The 19,939-nt window shown below is 25.2% G+C and overlaps 2 protein-coding genes across 3 annotated transcripts in view; both read right to left on the bottom strand.

Moving 5' to 3' along the window:
- The window catches only part of LOC136969360 (centromere protein F-like), a 352,144-nt gene that overhangs the window by 179,712 nt on the left and 152,493 nt on the right, over positions 1-19,939 (bottom strand). The gene's annotated exons all lie outside the window — the stretch shown is intronic.
- Positions 1-19,939, bottom strand: part of LOC136969359 (cadherin-like and PC-esterase domain-containing protein 1) — a 70,204-nt gene that overhangs the window by 9,911 nt on the left and 40,354 nt on the right. For both annotated transcript variants that reach the window (XM_067263487.1, XM_067263488.1), the window contains exons 4-13: positions 18,804-18,958; positions 13,095-13,278; positions 12,901-13,025; positions 12,712-12,796; positions 11,223-11,406; positions 8,874-9,051; positions 7,017-7,201; positions 6,704-6,944; positions 6,121-6,225; positions 2,601-2,710 (exon numbers count right to left, since the gene is read on the bottom strand). In XM_067263487.1, the coding sequence (XP_067119588.1) occupies positions 2,601-2,710; positions 6,121-6,225; positions 6,704-6,944; positions 7,017-7,201; positions 8,874-9,051; positions 11,223-11,406; positions 12,712-12,796; positions 12,901-13,025; positions 13,095-13,278; positions 18,804-18,958 (1,552 nt within the window). The remainder of the gene's footprint in view (positions 1-2,600; positions 2,711-6,120; positions 6,226-6,703; positions 6,945-7,016; positions 7,202-8,873; positions 9,052-11,222; positions 11,407-12,711; positions 12,797-12,900; positions 13,026-13,094; positions 13,279-18,803; positions 18,959-19,939) is intronic.

The following is a 19,939-nucleotide window of genomic DNA, read 5'->3' as shown; positions in this document are numbered from 1 at the left end:
ATGATGGAGCGACGAAATTCTTTACCCCTCTATTGGGTTTAATAGAAATCTTATGTTTAAAGTCACTATTATAATTTAAATTTAGTTCTCTTGGGGCTCGATAGTAAATTAGTGGTGGTAATTAAAAGAGATGCACAACTGTCACCTACAGGGACAGACCTGTCTAGATTGCTACATTATCTACACAGATTGAATTAAATTGGTAATTAAGAAATATCATCCCTTAAATAACTCTCTTACTGATATAAAGTAACAAAAAGCTCTTATATTTAATTAATTATTTGTCGAAAATTGTCTTTAAATTTCTTTATTTTTTTAAGGCAAAGTTTCAAGATTTGTGTTGAATATTTGAAAATTCTAGATGTGTTGATTGTTTGGATGAATTATTGTTTATTTTGTTTTAATGAAATATTGTTTCTAAATTACTTGAAAGTGATTTAATTTAGTAAGATATGATGAATTTGTAATAAAAATCTGTAATTATTTGCATTTAAAATGGGGAAGATGACAGGTTTCGTCTGTGTAATGTTATTTGTCGTTAAATTGTAATGCCTGTGCATGTGATTCGTACCGAATTATAGTTGTTTTATGGAGAAAAATAAGCAAATTAAATCACAAATGCGTAAAAATTCATGTAGAATCATATATATCGCAGACAAAATCATGTGGAATTATAGATGTTAGGGAAAAAATTGTGCAGGAAAACATATAAAATATAGATAAGGCGCATAAAAATCACGAATGTAGTGCTAAAACCACCTAGAATCAAGGGAATTTCACAAAAGCACGAAGATTCAAAAATCCACAATCAATGTCAACATTGTTTTATATGCTCGAAACAGTGTATTTGTACACTTGGAAGAACTTTTAACATTGTTAGTAATAATGTAATAATAAAAACAACGATAGAAATCTAATTATTTTATTTAAAGATAATTTTAATATGGTTAAAAATATTTAATTTATCGATACAAACATTTGGAATCAGCAGATTACGATTCCTGGTCGAACCATGCAGCATCCTCCTTAAGTTAAGATTTTCAATATAAAAAAAAAATTATGTAAAAATTTAAAAACATACAATTATATCAATTATATTCATAAAATATATAAAATAATTAGCATTTTTAAGTGCAATTTTACAGATTTTTCGGAGATGCTATTGATGTTTTAAGACAAACTTTCATTAACACGCATGATGCTGAAACCCGAAGAAATTAAAGAAACTTCTTAAATTTGGTGAATTTTTTAGAAAGTTAGAAAGTATCGAAACTAATTTCGTGTTATATTTATTGAAGAAACAAAGAACTCGAGTTTTCTTTTCGGTTAATCTTCATTAGAACAAAGAATTCTTGTTTGTATCACCACGTGAAAGCTAACAAATGAATGATGCTGTTTACGTAATCAATCCTTGTAAAAAAATTACTTTTGTCTAATTTCTAATTTTTATATGTAAAAATAAATAATTTAGCTGTTAATTTGTGGAATTCTTAATTACTTTCAACATTTCTCTCTTAAGTTTTCTTGGAATGTAACAAAATGAATACTTTCATTTCTTTTATTCTAAGAATGGAAGATAAATGAAAAATGTCAACAAAATTAAATATTAAAATTAAGAAATTTTCCGAGGAATTTTTTCTATATGAAATCTTTAACGTTTTCCATCAGAAAATTTTAAAAAATCTGATGTTTTTAGAAAAATTTAAAGGCAAACAATGTGCTCTTCCCGTAATTAAGTGAATGATGCTTCTAAAATGTATGCATTATTTATTAATTATTCAAAAATATTTTGTTATTTTAAAATATATTCAAAAATTATTCAGTACATAATTATAAAAATAAAGCAAATATAAAATCTGAAGAAGGGAAGATAAACTAGGAATATCATCCGAATTATAAATAGAAAAATTAAGAAATTTTTAAAAGAATTTATATATATATATATAACTCTTAAATTTTTCTATTTAAATATATATATATATATTTTCTCATCTTTCCATAGTGATAATTAGGTGAAAGATGCGTATATTTTTTAAAATATATATTTAAATAATATTTAAAATATTCAAAACTTATGTAATTCTGAAAAGTCAAAGCGAATTCTAACATTTTGTTGCAATCAGGAAGGTAAGAAAAGAAACTAAAAATCAGCAGAATTATGAATAAAAATTTAAATTTTTTTTTATTTAAAACTTTCAAATGTTTTCACTGAAAAATTTAAAAATTCTCCATATTTTAAATAAAAAATAAACATAAAAATATATTTTTCCTTTCGTCTCTCTATAGCGATAATTTAAAATAGGCTACATTAAAAAAAAATGTATAACTGTAAAAAGTCGAGAAAATAAATTTATGATTAAGTTTAACTTAAACTTTTAGATATTTTAGTCATAAAAAATAATCTTGTAATTTCGATTTAGAAGTTTTCACGAAAATTGCGTATGTCACGCGATAGGAAAATTAATGGTCTTCGTCACGTGACACAAACAATGACAGGGACAGGGATAAACATGTGTAGTCTGTGTACAGTGTAAACGAATCATAGCGTGTGTGACATTTAACCAAATTTTAGCAAATATATACAATGCTTTTTATCATACCTGCTAACAGGTCCTAGTCCTGGATCAGTTTCCAAATCTCCATCAGAAAAATGTCTCTCCAACTCGTTGATCAGTTCCTCGTATTTTTCGATATTTGAAGAAGGGTATAACTATGAATATGCATTAATAAAATGATGTATAAATGTATTTTAATAAATTAAGTAAAAAGAACAAATACTATGTTTCGAAAAATAGCAGCCAGCGCTTGAAAATCGCTATAAAACATAAATATATTTATTTAATTATTTATGTACACCTGTTTTACGACCTCATTAGCGTATACAGCTACAGCTGTGGATAATTAAGAATACTTAATGATTCTCCTCACTCTCTAAAGCTACAATCAATCCGTAGTGAAGTAGACCTGATGGTTTCTTCAGTTATGGTTATGTCCCTTCAGTGTATGACTATAGTTATGATTAAGCTAGCTGTGTTTCTTTGTAGAGAACTCATTGATCTCTTTAGTATATATACCTACAGATAGGTTTACAATTAGATTATAATTACTTATGTATACTGAAGAGGACCATTGAGTCCTCTGTGTAACGGAAATCATTGAGTCCTTTTCAATATACACAGAAAATTATAATATAACCTTAACCATAACAGATATTAGACAGAACTATTGTATCCTCTTCAATGTGCACGTTGCAGCTACAGTTACAATTAGCTGTAGTGTATAGGGGAGACCGAACGGTTCTCTTCGGTAAACGCAGTAATTATAACCATAATTGTGAACGTATCTATAGCCATATACACTAAAGAAAACAATTGATTTCCCTACGATGTACACAGCTAATTTAACCGTAACTGTAGCTGTGTACACTGAAAACATATTGGGTTGGGATGCATGTGTACATAAACAATTAAATAAATAAATAATTCCTAATTTAATAATAATCTTAATCTCTGATTATTGTCTACTTATTGAAAACTCAATATTGGTTGTTCTTGTTACGTTAGTTAATATAACGTTTTTTAGCTCTCGAGTATTTTTTTTAAGTACGTCAAGCAGAACAAAACAAGGAAAATATCGCAATTATGTTCATACGAACGAGAAAATAAATACAATATAAAATTGTAGCATCTTTCTGAAGATAATTAGATAGAAAAGAGGGAAATATCTCTGTAGTTACTTTACTGTTATCATGAGAGGAGTACAAAGGATTCTACAAGAGGAAAGATGAACAAAGAATGAGGATGCAGTCAGCCATAATACATTTTCAATACATTTCCGGAAGTGAGCAGTTATAAAAAAAAAACTCTTTTTAAGTGAATACACTAAATTTTTAACAATTTAAACCATTTTATCAGTGAAAAATTTACTTAATTAACTTTAAAATATCTCATTTATTATCCTTCATTAGAAAATGAGCTGAGCTTAATTAGTGTGCACGTATCGTAAGTTAATAGATGTTACGCTATTCTATAGAGAATATGTAACGTTTTAGTGTATAAAATAACCTTAAAAATGCGATAAAATAGTTAATTATGCTTAATTTCCTCAGACAGAAAAAGTTATGTTTAGTTTTAAATAACTATATGTTGATGCTTCATCCCGGTGCTCCGTTCTTATAAAAGAATGATCGATAGAGGTTAGTGTGGAGAGGAAGAGATTGCATCATTTGTCTTATTGTGGACATCTCTATTCGTATGTAATTAGCTGCAGTAATTGAACATACATCCACTTCCAATTCTAGATTAATATCTTCCAAAGCTAATTTTGAAGTTAATTCTATATCTTAAATATGTATTTTTTTATTTTAAAATATATGAATTTAGTTATATCAGTTCGCTTATAACTAAATTCACTACTTTTCTGTGTAGTAAGGTATAAAACCTTATTTTTTCGAATGGTTTTTATGTCATTTGTTTGTAAACCACTACAAAAAATGATTTATTTTTTATGTTTTTCACTTCGAAATTTGTTAGAGAAAAGGATTTTGTATAATTTTTGCTTCAATTTTATTAAAAATGGAGTTTTGGTATATTTTCATTTTAAAGTTATAAAAGTAATGTGGTTTTATGTATATTTTCACTTTATAATGATCAGGAAAAATGCCCTTTTGTGCATTTTATCGTTAAAACTACCATAAAAAGGAAGGATTTTACAAATATTTACGTTACAATTAACAGAAAAAGGGTAGTTCTTATATATTTTTCACCTTAAAATCAACAGAAAAGACGAAATTTTATATATTTTTCACCTTTTCCGGTACTGAAAGGATATTTTTTTTCTAAGTACACTTCTTATTCACTCTCATAACTTAATTCCAAATTTAAAGAAGGAAAAAGAATTGAACCTTTTAAAAGTAGATACGAAAAACACGAGAAAAATTAAAATTTTATTAAATAATTCTTAAGCAATTTGAATATCATATGCATAATCCATCAAACTTCTTTCCTATTAATCGAATTGAAGAAGAGCAAGAATCGAGAGAAGAGAGAAAGAGAGAAGTTTTTCAATAGATTAATTAAAAAATAAAATCAAAAGAATTTACTTGCTGAAAGTTAAAATTTAATCGCAGGAACCTTTTTCTTAAATTTTTTTTTATTTGCATAAATTCATTTCATTTAAAAAAAGAAAAAGAAAATGTAAAATGATGCAAATTGCAATAAAAAGGATAAATCTGGAAGAATTAATAATAATAGTAATAATAAAAATTAATGAGATTCGCTTCTTTAAACGAGAATTTTCAAATAAATAAATTAAAAATTCAATTTTTATAATTTAATAAATTTTTATTTAAAGTTATAAGTGTTAAAATCTTGAAAATAGAAGTATTGACAGCGCGATTTTGGGGCAAATTCTTATATTAAAACTGCAAAATTTGCAATTCTTTTAATAAATATTTCATCCAAAAGCGTAATAAATATTCTTTCTTTTATAATTTAATAAAATTTTTTAGATTTATAAGTGTTAACATTAAGAAAATAATAGTATTTATAGCAGTTTTAAGCGCTTAAAAAAGCAAAAATGCTATTTTTCTCATGAATATTTCATCTAAAAAATTAATAAAAATTCATTTTTTATTTTATGAATTTTCAGTTTCAATAAACTTACAAAGTGTTAAAATCAAAGAAATGACAGTATTTTAAGCTACTTTTTAAAGAAAATTTGCAAAAAAAAAAGTTGTTGTTTTATCCTAAATATTTTATTTAGGATAAAAATTAAAAATTTATTAAAATTATCACTGTTAAAATCAAGAAAATGATAGTATTTACAGTAGTTTTTACTGTAAATACTATTATTTTCTTAAATCACAATTTTTGGATAAAACATTTTTGAAATGCGAGTTTTTAAATAAATATTTTGTCTAAAAGCTTAAAAATTTAATAAAAAATTTAAATTTAGTTTCGCTTTTTTTTAAAAAAATATAAATTTTAAATTTATAAGCGTTAAAATCAAGAAAATGGTCTTTAAATCGTAGTTTTCAAGCACGTTTTGATGAAAAATTTTAAAAACTGAAATTTTTCGTTTAACAAATTAATTTTTTAAGTTAAAAAATGAATTATTTACCTGCCTGAATCCACCTTGATTCAATTTTTCTCTTCTACTATCCAAAATATATCTGATATCATCCGAATTTAAACACATGTCGCTCGTTACGTGACAATTTAATTCCTTTAAAAAATGCAGAAAGGTCATAAAAAATCACAAAAATCATAAATTAATTTCTTTTTTTATATTACACATTTTAATAATAATAATAATAATAACAATAATTATTTTCTACAAAACTTAGTTTCCTTATTATCTGGTAAATTTCCTTTACAACATATTAACATCCGTCACATGTAATAGTCCATTTCCTTGGTTGTTTTAGAAAGAATGTTCAATTAAAATGTGTAAAAAATGTTTTATAAATATAAATATAATTAATTTTTAATTTAAAAATGATAAAATTAACATTATCTGCTGCTTTGGTTTGAAGAAAAACGCATTTTTAGAGGGTCTTTATGTTGGCTTCAACGAGTAACTTGAGGTATTTTGAGAGCCTCAAAAATTAAAAGAAATGTCTCAAAAATCTCAAAAAATAAACGTTTTGGGTCTTTTGTAACATTTATTACGTTATCATTTAATATAAACGTATATAAATTACCAAAACTCCGATGTTATCTGATGACTCCAAGATAGCATCGGTGACTTCTCTAGCAACAGAAGATGGCTCATACAGAAGAGTCATCATATCTCTTAAGACAAAACGTTTGATTTTATTGATACGTCGACCCTCTTTTCTATTTTCTTGCAGATTCGGTTGACCATTTACTTCCATAATAGTCGGATACAACGAGCTATTAAACACGACATCTATACCTAATAAATGGAAACAATGGCGGCATCTGCATAGAAAACGGACAAAAATTAATGAAAATATTTGAATTTTTTGTGGAGAACAATCGAAAATAAATTACCTCCATTTATGTTTATCTCGAAAATTCGAATGTCGCGTTGAATCTGCTAGAACCGCTTCGGCAACTAACAGGCTCTGTGTAAGAACGGAGTGTAAATTATTCAAAGCGGTTTTAACTGCTTCCACTCCTCTATTTTTTGCTAAATATCTCCACAAATCCGATAATAACCACGTGCGACTGGCTATCTGAAATAATTAATAAATTTCAATAGGTAAAAGTGCCTTAGAATTTAAGCTTATCAACCTTTATTTTCAATCTGCGAAATCCGTATAGTTTAACATTACATGCAAAGATCGCGATCTACCGGTTGAAAATTCAATTGATTCTCTAACTTTTTACTTTTAATTTCAAGATCGTGTAACCTCTAAGTTTTTCGACCGAAATATCATATAAATTCTTCGATTACGTAGGAAAGAAATAAGAAAAATCTAGCGACGTGACATATAAAGTATAGGTTGGAAAGTGTAATGGTTTCTGTGCTACAATTAGCTAGAAAATACCTGAATTATTCATTTCTCGTGTATCTAAGCACACCATTAGTTCTAATCGTCGGTCAAAGGTGATTAATAATGGCACAGACGTTGATATTATAAGATACGAGATTGTTTTGTGATCGATGTAGAGGAGCAGTATTCGCAATTTTTTCTATACTTTCCTCTTATTATCTTATTAAAGGAAAGTCTCGTGTGTTTGTTCGACACCAAACTATGAACAAGTTATTCATTACAGCCCCCTCTTTCTTTTTTTTTTTATTTGAAATTCATTCAAATGATACGTTTTTTGATAAAATCAAATCTATCTTGTCACTGGTGATGGATATTCTTGCTCTTCTCCAGCGATAAGATTCCGTATTATACACTTTACTACTGTTATCTTGAATAAATTGAAGCTGGCGCTAACTTAAGATATTAGATAACTTTCAAAATCAATCGATACGAAAATATATTTAAAGCGTAAAATTACAATTTAATATTCATTTCGATTTGGCTAAGAAAAATTGCAAGGGATTCCTAAAGATTCCCGAATATATTCTCTGTAATTTTTGATTTTTCTTGAGTATTGAGTGTATTTGTTTTTCAGTCTCTATCATTTGAATCCTGAAAATATAACCGGAATTGTTTTAGTTTATATCCTAAATGTTGAATATATTTTCAGTTATTCCCTAATTTTCCCCAAAATTCCGAAAATATGTCCCACATTGTTCTGTTTATTCCCCTAAATGTTAAATATATTTCTTGTTATTCCCTGTTTTTTTCCCTAAATCGTGAAAATATATTCTGGATTATTCCTGTAAATTTCCGGAATATTTAATACATTATACGTTCTTGTTTCTTCCAGAATTCGAGATAGTTCCTATTTCCCCGAATTCTAGATTATTTTCTGCCATCTCTCCGCAAATACTGAAAATACATCGTAACAATTTCTATATTTTTCTCCAAATCCTGAAAATATATTCTATTTTTCGTAAATTCTAAAGACATTAAGCATTATATATTTAGAAATACATTCAAAATAAATTCAGGATATACAAGATACTAAATTTCGTCCACCTAATATTTATATATAAAGATAGATTTTATTTTCTTAAGATCTGAAAATAAATACGTATATTTTCATATCGATCATCCGGAATGATGTTAAAATATTAAAAATTCTTTTTTGGATTCATTTATTTCTTTTATTCATGAAGACAAAAGGTAGACATTTTGCAGTTGTATACGTTTAATAACTTATAACTTTTAAATGTATTCTTTATCGATCGAAAACTCGATTTACTTCGAACACAATTTCTATTTTTATTCGTGAATATTTATAAAGCAATTCATTTTATTTTATTATTATTTTTTCTAAATTTACCTTTCGAAAATTCTTATGATGATCGTAACGATGATGAACTAATCCTTCAGAATATACGTAGGCACGAAGTGGTAGAAGGGATGTTACCAGAACGTATAGACGTGCACTTATGGGATGTCCAAATACCGTGAGAATGTTGGGTACAAATTGCTGTATAACGGCTCTCTTTGTCTGGTATCTATAATTATAATCATTAAAATGAAAGATAATTAATTCCCTGATCGTCGGAAGTGCTATATATGTTAAGCCCATCTGTCCGTATTAAAGATCATTCACGTGCCATCTGTTCGCCTTAAATGGGTAGCGTTACAAGCGTGAAAACAATTTTGTCTGTTTTCTCACTGATGTAGCTCATAGATATGAATAACAAACGAAGGTTACTTGTATCCTTCCAGCTGTAACTATTTAAATAGGTGTATATGCCAGGATAACATCTATTTAAAGCGATGGAGTTTATATAGGTATGATTAGGAAAATATCTAATCTTTCAGCTATATTTATTGAAGTAAACACTATCTCTATATATTTAAATAGGTATTTTTTGGAAGAACAATACTTAAGCTTTCAAACAAGAATTACTTTTGCAGCTGTATTGATGCCTATGTAAAGGGGTGTAGAGATGAAGATAATACTTGTTTAAGAAGGTGAAGATAGAAAGATATTCTTCTAGTATTTGTTTCCATAGAAACATACTATAACTTCATCTTTATCTGTTTAAATAGGTATAAATGAAAGAAACGAAGACGTACTGGAAGACGTAGACATTATCTTTACATCTATATTTTAATTAAGAAGGCATTGTCGAAATAGATACGATCTTTCTAACTACACCTGTTTAAATAAATATTATCTTTATGTTATATTTATTTAAATAGGTGAAACTGGGATGATGTAGCTGTACAGGATAATTTTTATTTAAAAAGGTATGACTGGAAAGATATGCTTCTGCATTAAAAATACACGAAAGAAATTAAATTCGTCTTCACATCTCTGTCAACTCCAATTCAATTGAAAATTATTCTTCCAGTTATAACTATTGAAATAAATGCTGTAACTTTTGCTCATTAAAAACATATAGCTAGGTAAATAAAATAGCTATATCTTTCAATATCTATTTACACAAATGTTGTGTTTGTAGTAATACAGATGCATGTGAGTGTAGTTTAACCTGTTTAAACAGGTATAATTAGAAGGAAAATACGTACTTAAATAGTTATACATAAAAGAAATAGACCTGTTTAAATAAGTAAAAATAACTTAAACTATGTAATAGATGTAATGAGTAAATGTTATTTGCTGGTTTTTCTGTATCACTATATACCTGTTAATGGATTTTATAACAAAAAAATATTTTTAAATTACAAGTTAAAAGAAGAGTTCGTGTTAATGATCACGATATATTACAGAGTTCTATTGTTAATAATTATAAGATAATGCTTTTAAAAAATCAATATCAAAACAGTAACAGAACAAAACTGTTAAAGCATTAAAAGCACTTTAAAGTAACCCGTCATGAAGGCTTTAATAATATATAAAATGTATAAATATAAATATCTTAATTAAATAATATAAAAAATATATACTTACGTTTTAAATAAATTTAATTAATTTAAAAATATATTATATAAATGAGTATATTTATAAAAAATAATGTTTAAAGGAGTGTAGAGATGAAGATAGGTAAAATTATAAAAATAATAATCCTTATTTAAACAGATATAACTGTAAAAATGCTTATTTAAGTGGGTAGAGCCAGACCGAATTTGCATTATACATAAACAAGCTACAAGTTAGGCCCTTTTTACATGTAGACGGGAAAGGCTTGTCCTACATTACAGCTTAGGACCACAAGTCTGTCCACCCAGTATAGCTGTATAAATTCTATTTTAAATAGATAGACCTTAAAAATATAGCACCTGTTTACATGTATAGATACAGACGTGCAAAAACTGTGTACTTGAATTAGTATAACTATAAAGATGATATCTATTTTAAATAGATTAATAAGGCCTATTAAGGTATAGCTGTAAAAATAATGTTGATTTAAACAGATATGCCTATTTTAATAGATAAAATCAAAGCTTATTTAAATAAATAAAATTATAAAAGTGCCCATTTAAGTAGAAATAGAGTAAAAATAACACTCGGAACACTGAAAGATAATACCTAATTTAATGATAAAACGAAAAAAAAATAGCTATTTAAATAGTTATAGCTGTAAAAATAAGTATTTAATTAGGTATAACGATAACGATAATGCTTATTTAAATAAATATTATTAAATTTAAGCAAGTAAAAATAAAAATAATCGAAATTTTTCCATAAGGCAAGAGTAAAACTTTGACTTACATTTCTAAATCAAGTAAACCAGATGGAGTATAAATATCTAACAATTTCGGTCCCATGTCTGCTGGTCTAGAACCTGGTGTCACAGATTTAATTATCCAAGATCCTTCCCCCAGGCTCTCTCGAAATTCTCTGTATTGAGTTGGCATCACATAGCAAGTGGGAACTAGATGCAGTCTGCGTACTTCTATACAAATAGATAAATCTCAATTTACTATAATTTCGTTTTAGTTTAAAGAGAATTTAACATTTAACAAGATAATTTAACGATTTCTAAACATTATAACTTTATTTATTTTATGGATAAAGGAATTTGATTATACGTTTCTTACAGTTCTTTTTAACTTTATTAACGTAGAATGTAAATAAAAAATAAAAATATTTAACGTATCTAAAACCAATTTTAAGTAAATTATTATTAAAATTTAATATATTTAACATGTAAAAATTTAATTATTTTAATTATAAACATTTAATTTTAATTTCTTTTTACATTTTTAAAGTATAAATTCATTATGCACGCATTAAACAATGGGAAAAAGGTGATATAAGAAGAATCCATTTAAATCATTTATTATGTAAAAAAAAGTACTTAAAAATTAATTTAAATCGACAAAATATTGAATATAAAATCTATAAATACATAAATATTTATTTTTCACATCGAGAATTAATATAATTTTCATATTCATTAAACTAGAAGAGATTAAAATAAGAAAAATATTTAAAAAGTTCGCGTATCCAAATCAATTTTTAATTAATAAGTTATTGAAATTTAATATATTTAAAGTATAAAAACTTTAATTTTTTAAATTATTAACGTTTTTATTTCAATAATTTCCTAGTTTTTAAAGTACAAAGTCACGAATACACGCGTTAAACAATAGTTCAAAGTGATAAAAAAATCATTTAAATGATTTATTATATAAAAAAAGTACTTAAAAATTAATTTAAATCGATAAAATATTAAATCTATTATTTAAAAACGCATAAATATTTATTTTTTCACGTCGAAAAATAACTTTAAAATTCATTCTTTTCGGTCGATTATTCATTAGAATAGAAGAGGAGTTGCTTAATGAATCACGATTAGAAAATGACTTTCCATTAGACTATGCTATTGAGATCATGCATGTATAAAAATATTTACTCAAACTTTATTAGTTGATGTTTACATTTGGTCACATGGTGAGAGTTAGCGAGTGAAAGGTATAGCAGCCATTAAGCTGGAGGCAATGCTTTTCATTGTAACCAGGAACATTATATCTAACGGTCAGATCGATCACTGGAAAATTGCTACTACTTCCAGGTTCTGGCTTTACTAGAATATTAATTAGTAGTGAAATATCTCTTGACACGGATTATTGTGGCCTATTGATTAGTATGACACTTCTCACACGTAAAACTAATGAATGTTTAGAAGACATAAACTCGCTCGTAAGCTGAGAATTTCATTCATAATTATCTCCTTTTTTTTCCTTTATAAACTAACCTGGAATGAGTCTAGCTTTGGAAAAAGTATAACATAGAGAATCTCTCTTCCATAAGATACCTCGAAGTCCTGGGAATCTGTTCACCTGTTTTGTTTAAAGAAATATTATTTAAAATTGAATTCGCGATAGGAAAAATGATCGTGTATAAATTGAAAAAAATGAATAAAAATTTACATAAATATGCTCACTTTATGATAAGTGTGGAGTTTAGAATATTCTTCTCTTCCTAAACACGGTTTAGTTTCTCGTTCTGTGAACGTTAGACATAAGAAGAGATGCCAATTTCTTGGATCTTCTACTTCTGTATCTCGATCTGTTTAATGAATTTTTTAGATAATTCCTGGGATTTTCGTATACGAAATTTCCGATGTACGGTACTTACCGCTTCCGAAATAGAATGTATTGTTTTGTACTGGATTGTACCAAAAAGGAAGATGTACTATGAAGTGATAATCTGTTAAAACGCTGAGATACATTGGAAGATCTCGAGCTATGACTGCCCTTTGGCCACGGATAAGGACGACTTTTGGTCCTGAATTGATTGGTCCTAAACATTGGTCCTCTATCTGTAATAGTTGAATATAATGAGAATAAATTCGTTTTATGTTTGTATATATTTAAGATGGCAACGATATTAGTCTTTTATAATTTTAATTCTTATTATTTGCTAAAAAATAGTGGTCAAATATGAAAAAAAACTTTACCGAGAAAAATGCGATATAACAGAAAAATACATTGAGAATTACCTACTGATTGGTTTATTCTTTCTTAATGGAAAGACCAACGATTAAGAAATACTTTCAACCGAATGAATCTGTATTTAGAGACGTTTTCTCAAAGAAAACGACACACATTTTTAAGTTAACCTTTCTTACAAATGGTCAGAAATACTTTCCTAAAGATAATTTCTGCTAAAAAAAATTGTTGGTTAAGAACAATTTTTTAAAAGAATGATCGACCAGATAAAGAATTTTTCCTTAAAATAACCACTGGAACCCTCTTTCTTAAAAACAACAATTGTTTAAAGTAGCAATTCCTTTTGTTAAACCAACTTTTTAAAGACTTTTTTCCCAAATTAGCATTATTAAATATTTCTCAAGAGTATCTTAACCAATGGATTGTAAGAATGATTTTTATGTTTAGAGTATTAAATAGAGTAATCTTTCAGAGACATTCGCTGACTAGAACCATTTGTAAAGCAAGGATAAAGATCCTTTTCTTAAAGGAACCCTAGTGATTGAGGAACGTAGCCTTAGAGGAATGACCTACTTACAGCGGAAGCAATGTATTATTCCTATAATCCAACACTTTCAATTAATTTATCGTATTAAATAGGGTAATTTTTCAGAAATACTCGCTGACTGGCACTATTTTAAAGCAAGAATAAAGAGCTATTTCTTAAAGGAATACTAATTACATAGAGCCTCTAAACCTTACAGGAATGACTTATTAGTTGGAGAAACAATGCATTAACCTATAAACCAATACTTCCATCTAATTTATGGTATTAAATAAGGTCATCCTTCAGAAGAACCTACTGACTAAAACCAATTTTGAAACAAATATCTACTGGATAAGAAATGTTTTATTAGAGACCATAGTGATACCAAATGTTTTATTAGTGATATCCATATAGGAATGACCTACTAGTTGGGGAAGAAATGCATCATTTCTATAAAACAACACTTACTTTCAATTAATTTATAACCGATCTCTACCGAAAAACCCTTATTTTTAATTAAATAACGACAAAGAAACGTTAATATTTCCCAAATTTACTACACAAAGTTTAATTAAATCATCCGCTAATTCATCAATCATTAATTAGTAAATTACTGAACATATATATATATATATATAAAGTAAGTTTGTAAAGATTTTAAAAGTAAAGAATAAATTATTTTTAATTAAATAAATACAAATATAATTAAATTTAATTATAATTATTTAATATCCTATTTAATTAACTTGTCAACAGGAAAAACATTATAAATAGTTGAAGACAATGTTTATTTATTTTATGCGAATTCTAATTATTTATTTATTTACACTGATTTTCTCTTGAGATTCCACTAGAATTTATCTTTTTAATTATTCATTTTATTATTTTTAATAATAATAATAAGATGCAAATTGTATTGATAATTAATAGGAAGTTACTTCTTGATTCTCGCTTTATAATAAAGTTTATAAGCAAATGGCAGGAGTTTCGCTAAATTTCATCTTTCGAATTAATTGATAAACGTGATTTAATATAAATTTAACCAAATATATATGTATATATCTAACATTGAACATATAAATGTCATTATAACTCATCATAATTTAATATACGTTTATACGACAAATTAATTATGATTAAACGTGACTGTAATTAAAAAATTCTTCTTAAATAATCAAAATTATACTACAAACGTGAATATAGTGATTCTGTATAGAAATAACATTTAAAATATTTATTCTCCAACCTTTTTTTAGTTGGTAAATGCTTCCTTTAGCATACTGAAAGACCTGATTTTTATTCGTAGATCGCGAACTATTGGTTAGGAAGTGAATATGAATATATTTATCGATTTTAATGAATGAAATTCCGCTTCCATTTTAATTTATATATAAATTACATGAGTTTTTAATGCGGACTGAAACTTGATAACACGCCATTGAAATCTATTCTATTATATAATATATTTATGTAAATTTTCACGTATTTTTGCATATAAAGAATATCTTCTCCTGTTTATAACACATTAATAAATATAATATGTTTATATTTTTCTTTCAGATATAACTTTTTATAAATTATTAAGGGAAATTCCATAAATTTCCCAAATGACCGATGCAAGCGTTGAGTATATAAAACGACGTGTCGACTACATGTAAAAATTCTTATCTTTGTTATCTAATGAGTATTCAGGTGTAAAAGAACATGATACGTTGACTGATAAGGTAGACTGAGAAGCATTGGATCGCTTTTTCTAATGAAAATATTAATTCTGTAAAGAATAAAAACCATAGACAAAGTCAAAAGCATCTGAGATGAAGTTGTCTGTTATCCTTATATCAGTCTTTTTTAGTTATAAAAAGAAAATTAATTTTAATTTACAGGTTTAAAATTATCACTAAGACTCAATAGAATAGATTAATTATTAAAATAAGCAATTATAAAATTATAAGAGGCATTTTTTTCAAGTGAAATTCTCTTTATCTATAGCATTTGTATATAAATTAATGATATCGAAGATTACAGATGAGGCCTTAAAAAGTATAACAATTTTATAAATTAAGCTCGAGATTTCTTAAATTATAGTTCTTATGTATGATTCCAAAAGTTTCGGTTAAGCATCTTTGTATAATTTATGTATAGAAAAGTTAACATGAGAGTTAGTTCATATATAATCAAGTATTCAATATTTGTGATGAATGGAGAGATTGTTTGGAATCTCAAATATTAGTTAAAGCCTTATAAATATGTAAGAAATAACGTAAATTGTTTATCCTGTTCAATTTATTAACATGCATTATTCTATGTTTACAATGTATGTTTAGAGTATGCAGCATCTTTACATCTTTAACAGAACGTTTCGTCCATATTTTCTTAAGATAAAGCCTTAATTTAATTAATATTGTTCAGTTTATAAATCAAAAGATTAAAATTAATTATAAAAATGAAATATAATAAATCTAATACAGAATATTCTTAAAAGTTTCTTTAAATTTAGAGATTAATAATGCTACTTAAGTATAGAATAAAGGGTAATATACTAAAAGTAATCAATTAAAATGTATAATATTTTAATTAATAATGAAAATCGTAATTATATTTAACAAATTAATGAATAGGTAGATAACATTTTTAATAAAATATCTAAAATTTAGAAAATTTTAGGCAAAGGATCGAGTCGATCTCTCCATCTCTTCTGAAAACGAAGGAAGAGATGGAGAGATCGACTTAAAGAAAACTTGGAAAGAATGGGAAAGAAACATAAAGACGTTACATGAAAGAAAATAATAGGAAAATGGAAAAGGATGAAAGGATTAAACCAATCTGGCCCAATACAAAACGGGGAAGACGAAAATGATACATTTATCTTCATCTTCATCCTTAAACTGAAGCTAACTTATGCAAATAATAAACTTTTATAAAATGATGTACTGTATATATTATCTATTTTGACCCCAAATTCTCTTAATTTACCTCCACTAATATTAATTTAATAGTAATTTAAGGTAAAATTAAAGCGCACTAATTACTAAAATAACTAAAATAATTGCAGTTAGTGATAAAAAGTGAGGAAAGGAGACAATTCCAATTATTTAAAATGTGTTAATTACTCATTAATTTAACAATATTGCTTTGAGAATTTAAAGGCATATTGAATTCCCAAACGGTAGCCTTTACTTATTATTAATTCATGGAAATGTTCAATATATGAATAATAATCGAACATAAACGAGCAATATTAGTTATCCTTGTTATATTAATACTAAAATTATAAATTTATCAAACAATATACATAGATTTATAAGGGTTTCTAATATCATTTAGCTCCTATAACTTATAAATACATTTCTATATTATTGCAATCCAAATGGTTTCATTCAGTGTAATTGAATTAATGTATAATTAAAATTAATGCTAACTTATAATTTTGTTTTATATGGATATATGTAACCCGAATTTAGAGTAAAATTAATATAAATTTATATTAAGTATAAACTTTTTAGTGTATTTATATTCTTATAAACTTCGTCATTTATCTTCGATAAATGGATGTTTGTTTAAAAAATCATTTTTAAAGACTATATTTCTAAATAATATTTATTATATTTTCTGACATTTTTTGTTTTAAAAATTTCTTTTAATAAGATGTTGACCTCGTGAGATAGATAAGGATCGTTCAATACAAGCCTGAAGTTTATGAGGGGCCTCGAAACAACTATTACAGATGAATTTTATTATTTAAAAGTATGCTATTTTTTAACTTTTTTCTCTTTTTTAATCCATCGAAGGCCTCAGCCTTTCTCAGCATCTAAAAGGCTTTATATTAAACTACAGGGCCTATATATTTTAGAATAATATATATAATTATTTTCCTAAATTTTTCTTCGATATTTTTAGAGGAAATAATAACAAAAATCTATCATAAAACTTTATTTATTATTATTTATTTATAGAATTTATATATTTATTTAACAAAATAAAAAACATGTTTACCAATTTTATATTATATAAAACCAATAAAAATTTACAGAAAAATATTTTAAAAATGAGATATTAAACTTTATCTTTCCAATTGAAACATTAAAAATTAATAAAATTATTATAAATATTTTAATATATATTTCCTTATTTTAGATTTATTAAATTTAATATATATTTAAAAATAAATAAATACTTCAAAAATGTATTAATATATTATATATAAAATAATATTTAAAAACTGTGATAAAAGCATTTAAATATACATTTATATATTTTATAAATGAAGTAAAAACTATAAATTTTTAAAATTAATATATAATAAATTTATATTTTATTCATTATTATTATTATTATTTTAACGAAATTTAATTTAAAAATAATTAATTAAAAATTAATCTTTGCATTCAAATTATATAATATTTATAAATTAAATTAAAATTTTAAATAATTGACAGACAAATTTAATTAAATTTAATGATTTAAATGTTAATAATATATAAGTTAAATAAATTATATTTTATTATAAAAATCTATATAAATTAAAATTATTATTAAAATATAATACGAATTAGGAAGAATTCTTATCGTATTTTAATTAAAATCATTTATTATTCGTGAAAAATTTAATTAATATATATGAATTTTAAACAGATATTCATAAAATTTATATTTATTTAATTGCAATTTACTTTAAAATAATTACGTTTTGATTTATTTAAAAGAAAATATATTAATTATACATCCTGTTATATGCATAATTCTTCCATTCATCAATTTTTATGTTTATAATTTTTGGAGTAATTTTTTATGATATTATAAGCCTAGATATACGGAATAAAATGAAGATTTCTCTAGTATAAGACTATTATATGCGAATTCTCAATATACCTGAGTGAGTAACTCTTCCAATCGCACGCTAAGAGGGAGGTCTGAAATTGGTCTGGACGGAAAATATACCACTTCTCGTTTCTCTTGAGTTGCGAATTGCGAGAGTATACTTCGTTTGAGGGCTCCGGACACTTCCTGTTGATGTAACGAAAGTACTGAAAATACAGCAAACACAAATGCCATGTCACTCACTAGACGATACCTTCCAGCATAAAGTACTCCATTCAATATGTAAACTATAGATTAAATAAGCTGTTTACATAAGAATATTCGCACAAAATGTAATATTTAACATATTTACTTCTGAACAATCAATCAGTGAATCATTTTTAAAAGTATTCATTAATTATTCACTAACTTGTAGTTAACATATTCAATAGAATAAATTATATTAGAACATATCTTCTAGCGTAATTTATTCTATTCACTGTGTTAACTATGAATTAAATAAGCTGTTTACAAAAAAGTATACCAATAAATTACAATAGTTATTTTTTAAAAAGCTAGTGAATAACTTTAAAATTTAATTACATTTATATTTAGATACAGTCTATGCATTGTATGTTACATTATATAATAGGAAAGCGTGTTCACGTACATAACTAAATACTTAATAGTAATTAAGTGTTTATTTTAAAATAATAATAATTAATTTTGACTCTCTATTAAATTATTTTATTACTTTTCGCATTAATTTAATAAATTGATACAATTTTAATGATAGAAATTACTAATTATTTATGTATTTTATAATATAAAATATGATAAATATTTGTTAAATGTATTGAATTGTGTAAATTAAATATTATTATGTTGTTCTATTAATTAAATAATATTCTTATAAACTCTACAAATATTATTTAAAAATTAATTTATAAAATTTTCGTAAATGTTGGCTTCGCCTTCGAACTTAACGTCAAAAGGAGAAAGCGCATTTACAGGAAAAGAAGACTTTTAATTAGAATTGTACTGAATTCCTATTAATTAACCATTTGGGATTATAATTTGATAGTTTGTTTATAAATAGAGAAATTTACTTGATAATTATTATAATTATAGTGTAATTATCCTATTATATTATGAATAAAATTAAAATGCAATTATCAAATTGATCATATCATTTTCTTTTTAGTAAA

The sequence above is a fragment of the Centruroides vittatus genome, unplaced genomic scaffold, assembly GCF_030686945.1.
Source record: "Centruroides vittatus isolate TY-2023 unplaced genomic scaffold, ASM3068694v2 contig_1777, whole genome shotgun sequence".
Lineage (NCBI taxonomy): Eukaryota > Metazoa > Arthropoda > Arachnida > Scorpiones > Buthidae > Centruroides > Centruroides vittatus.
The sequence above is the reverse complement of the archived record's forward strand: the minus strand, read 5'-3'. Positions and strand labels throughout refer to the sequence as shown.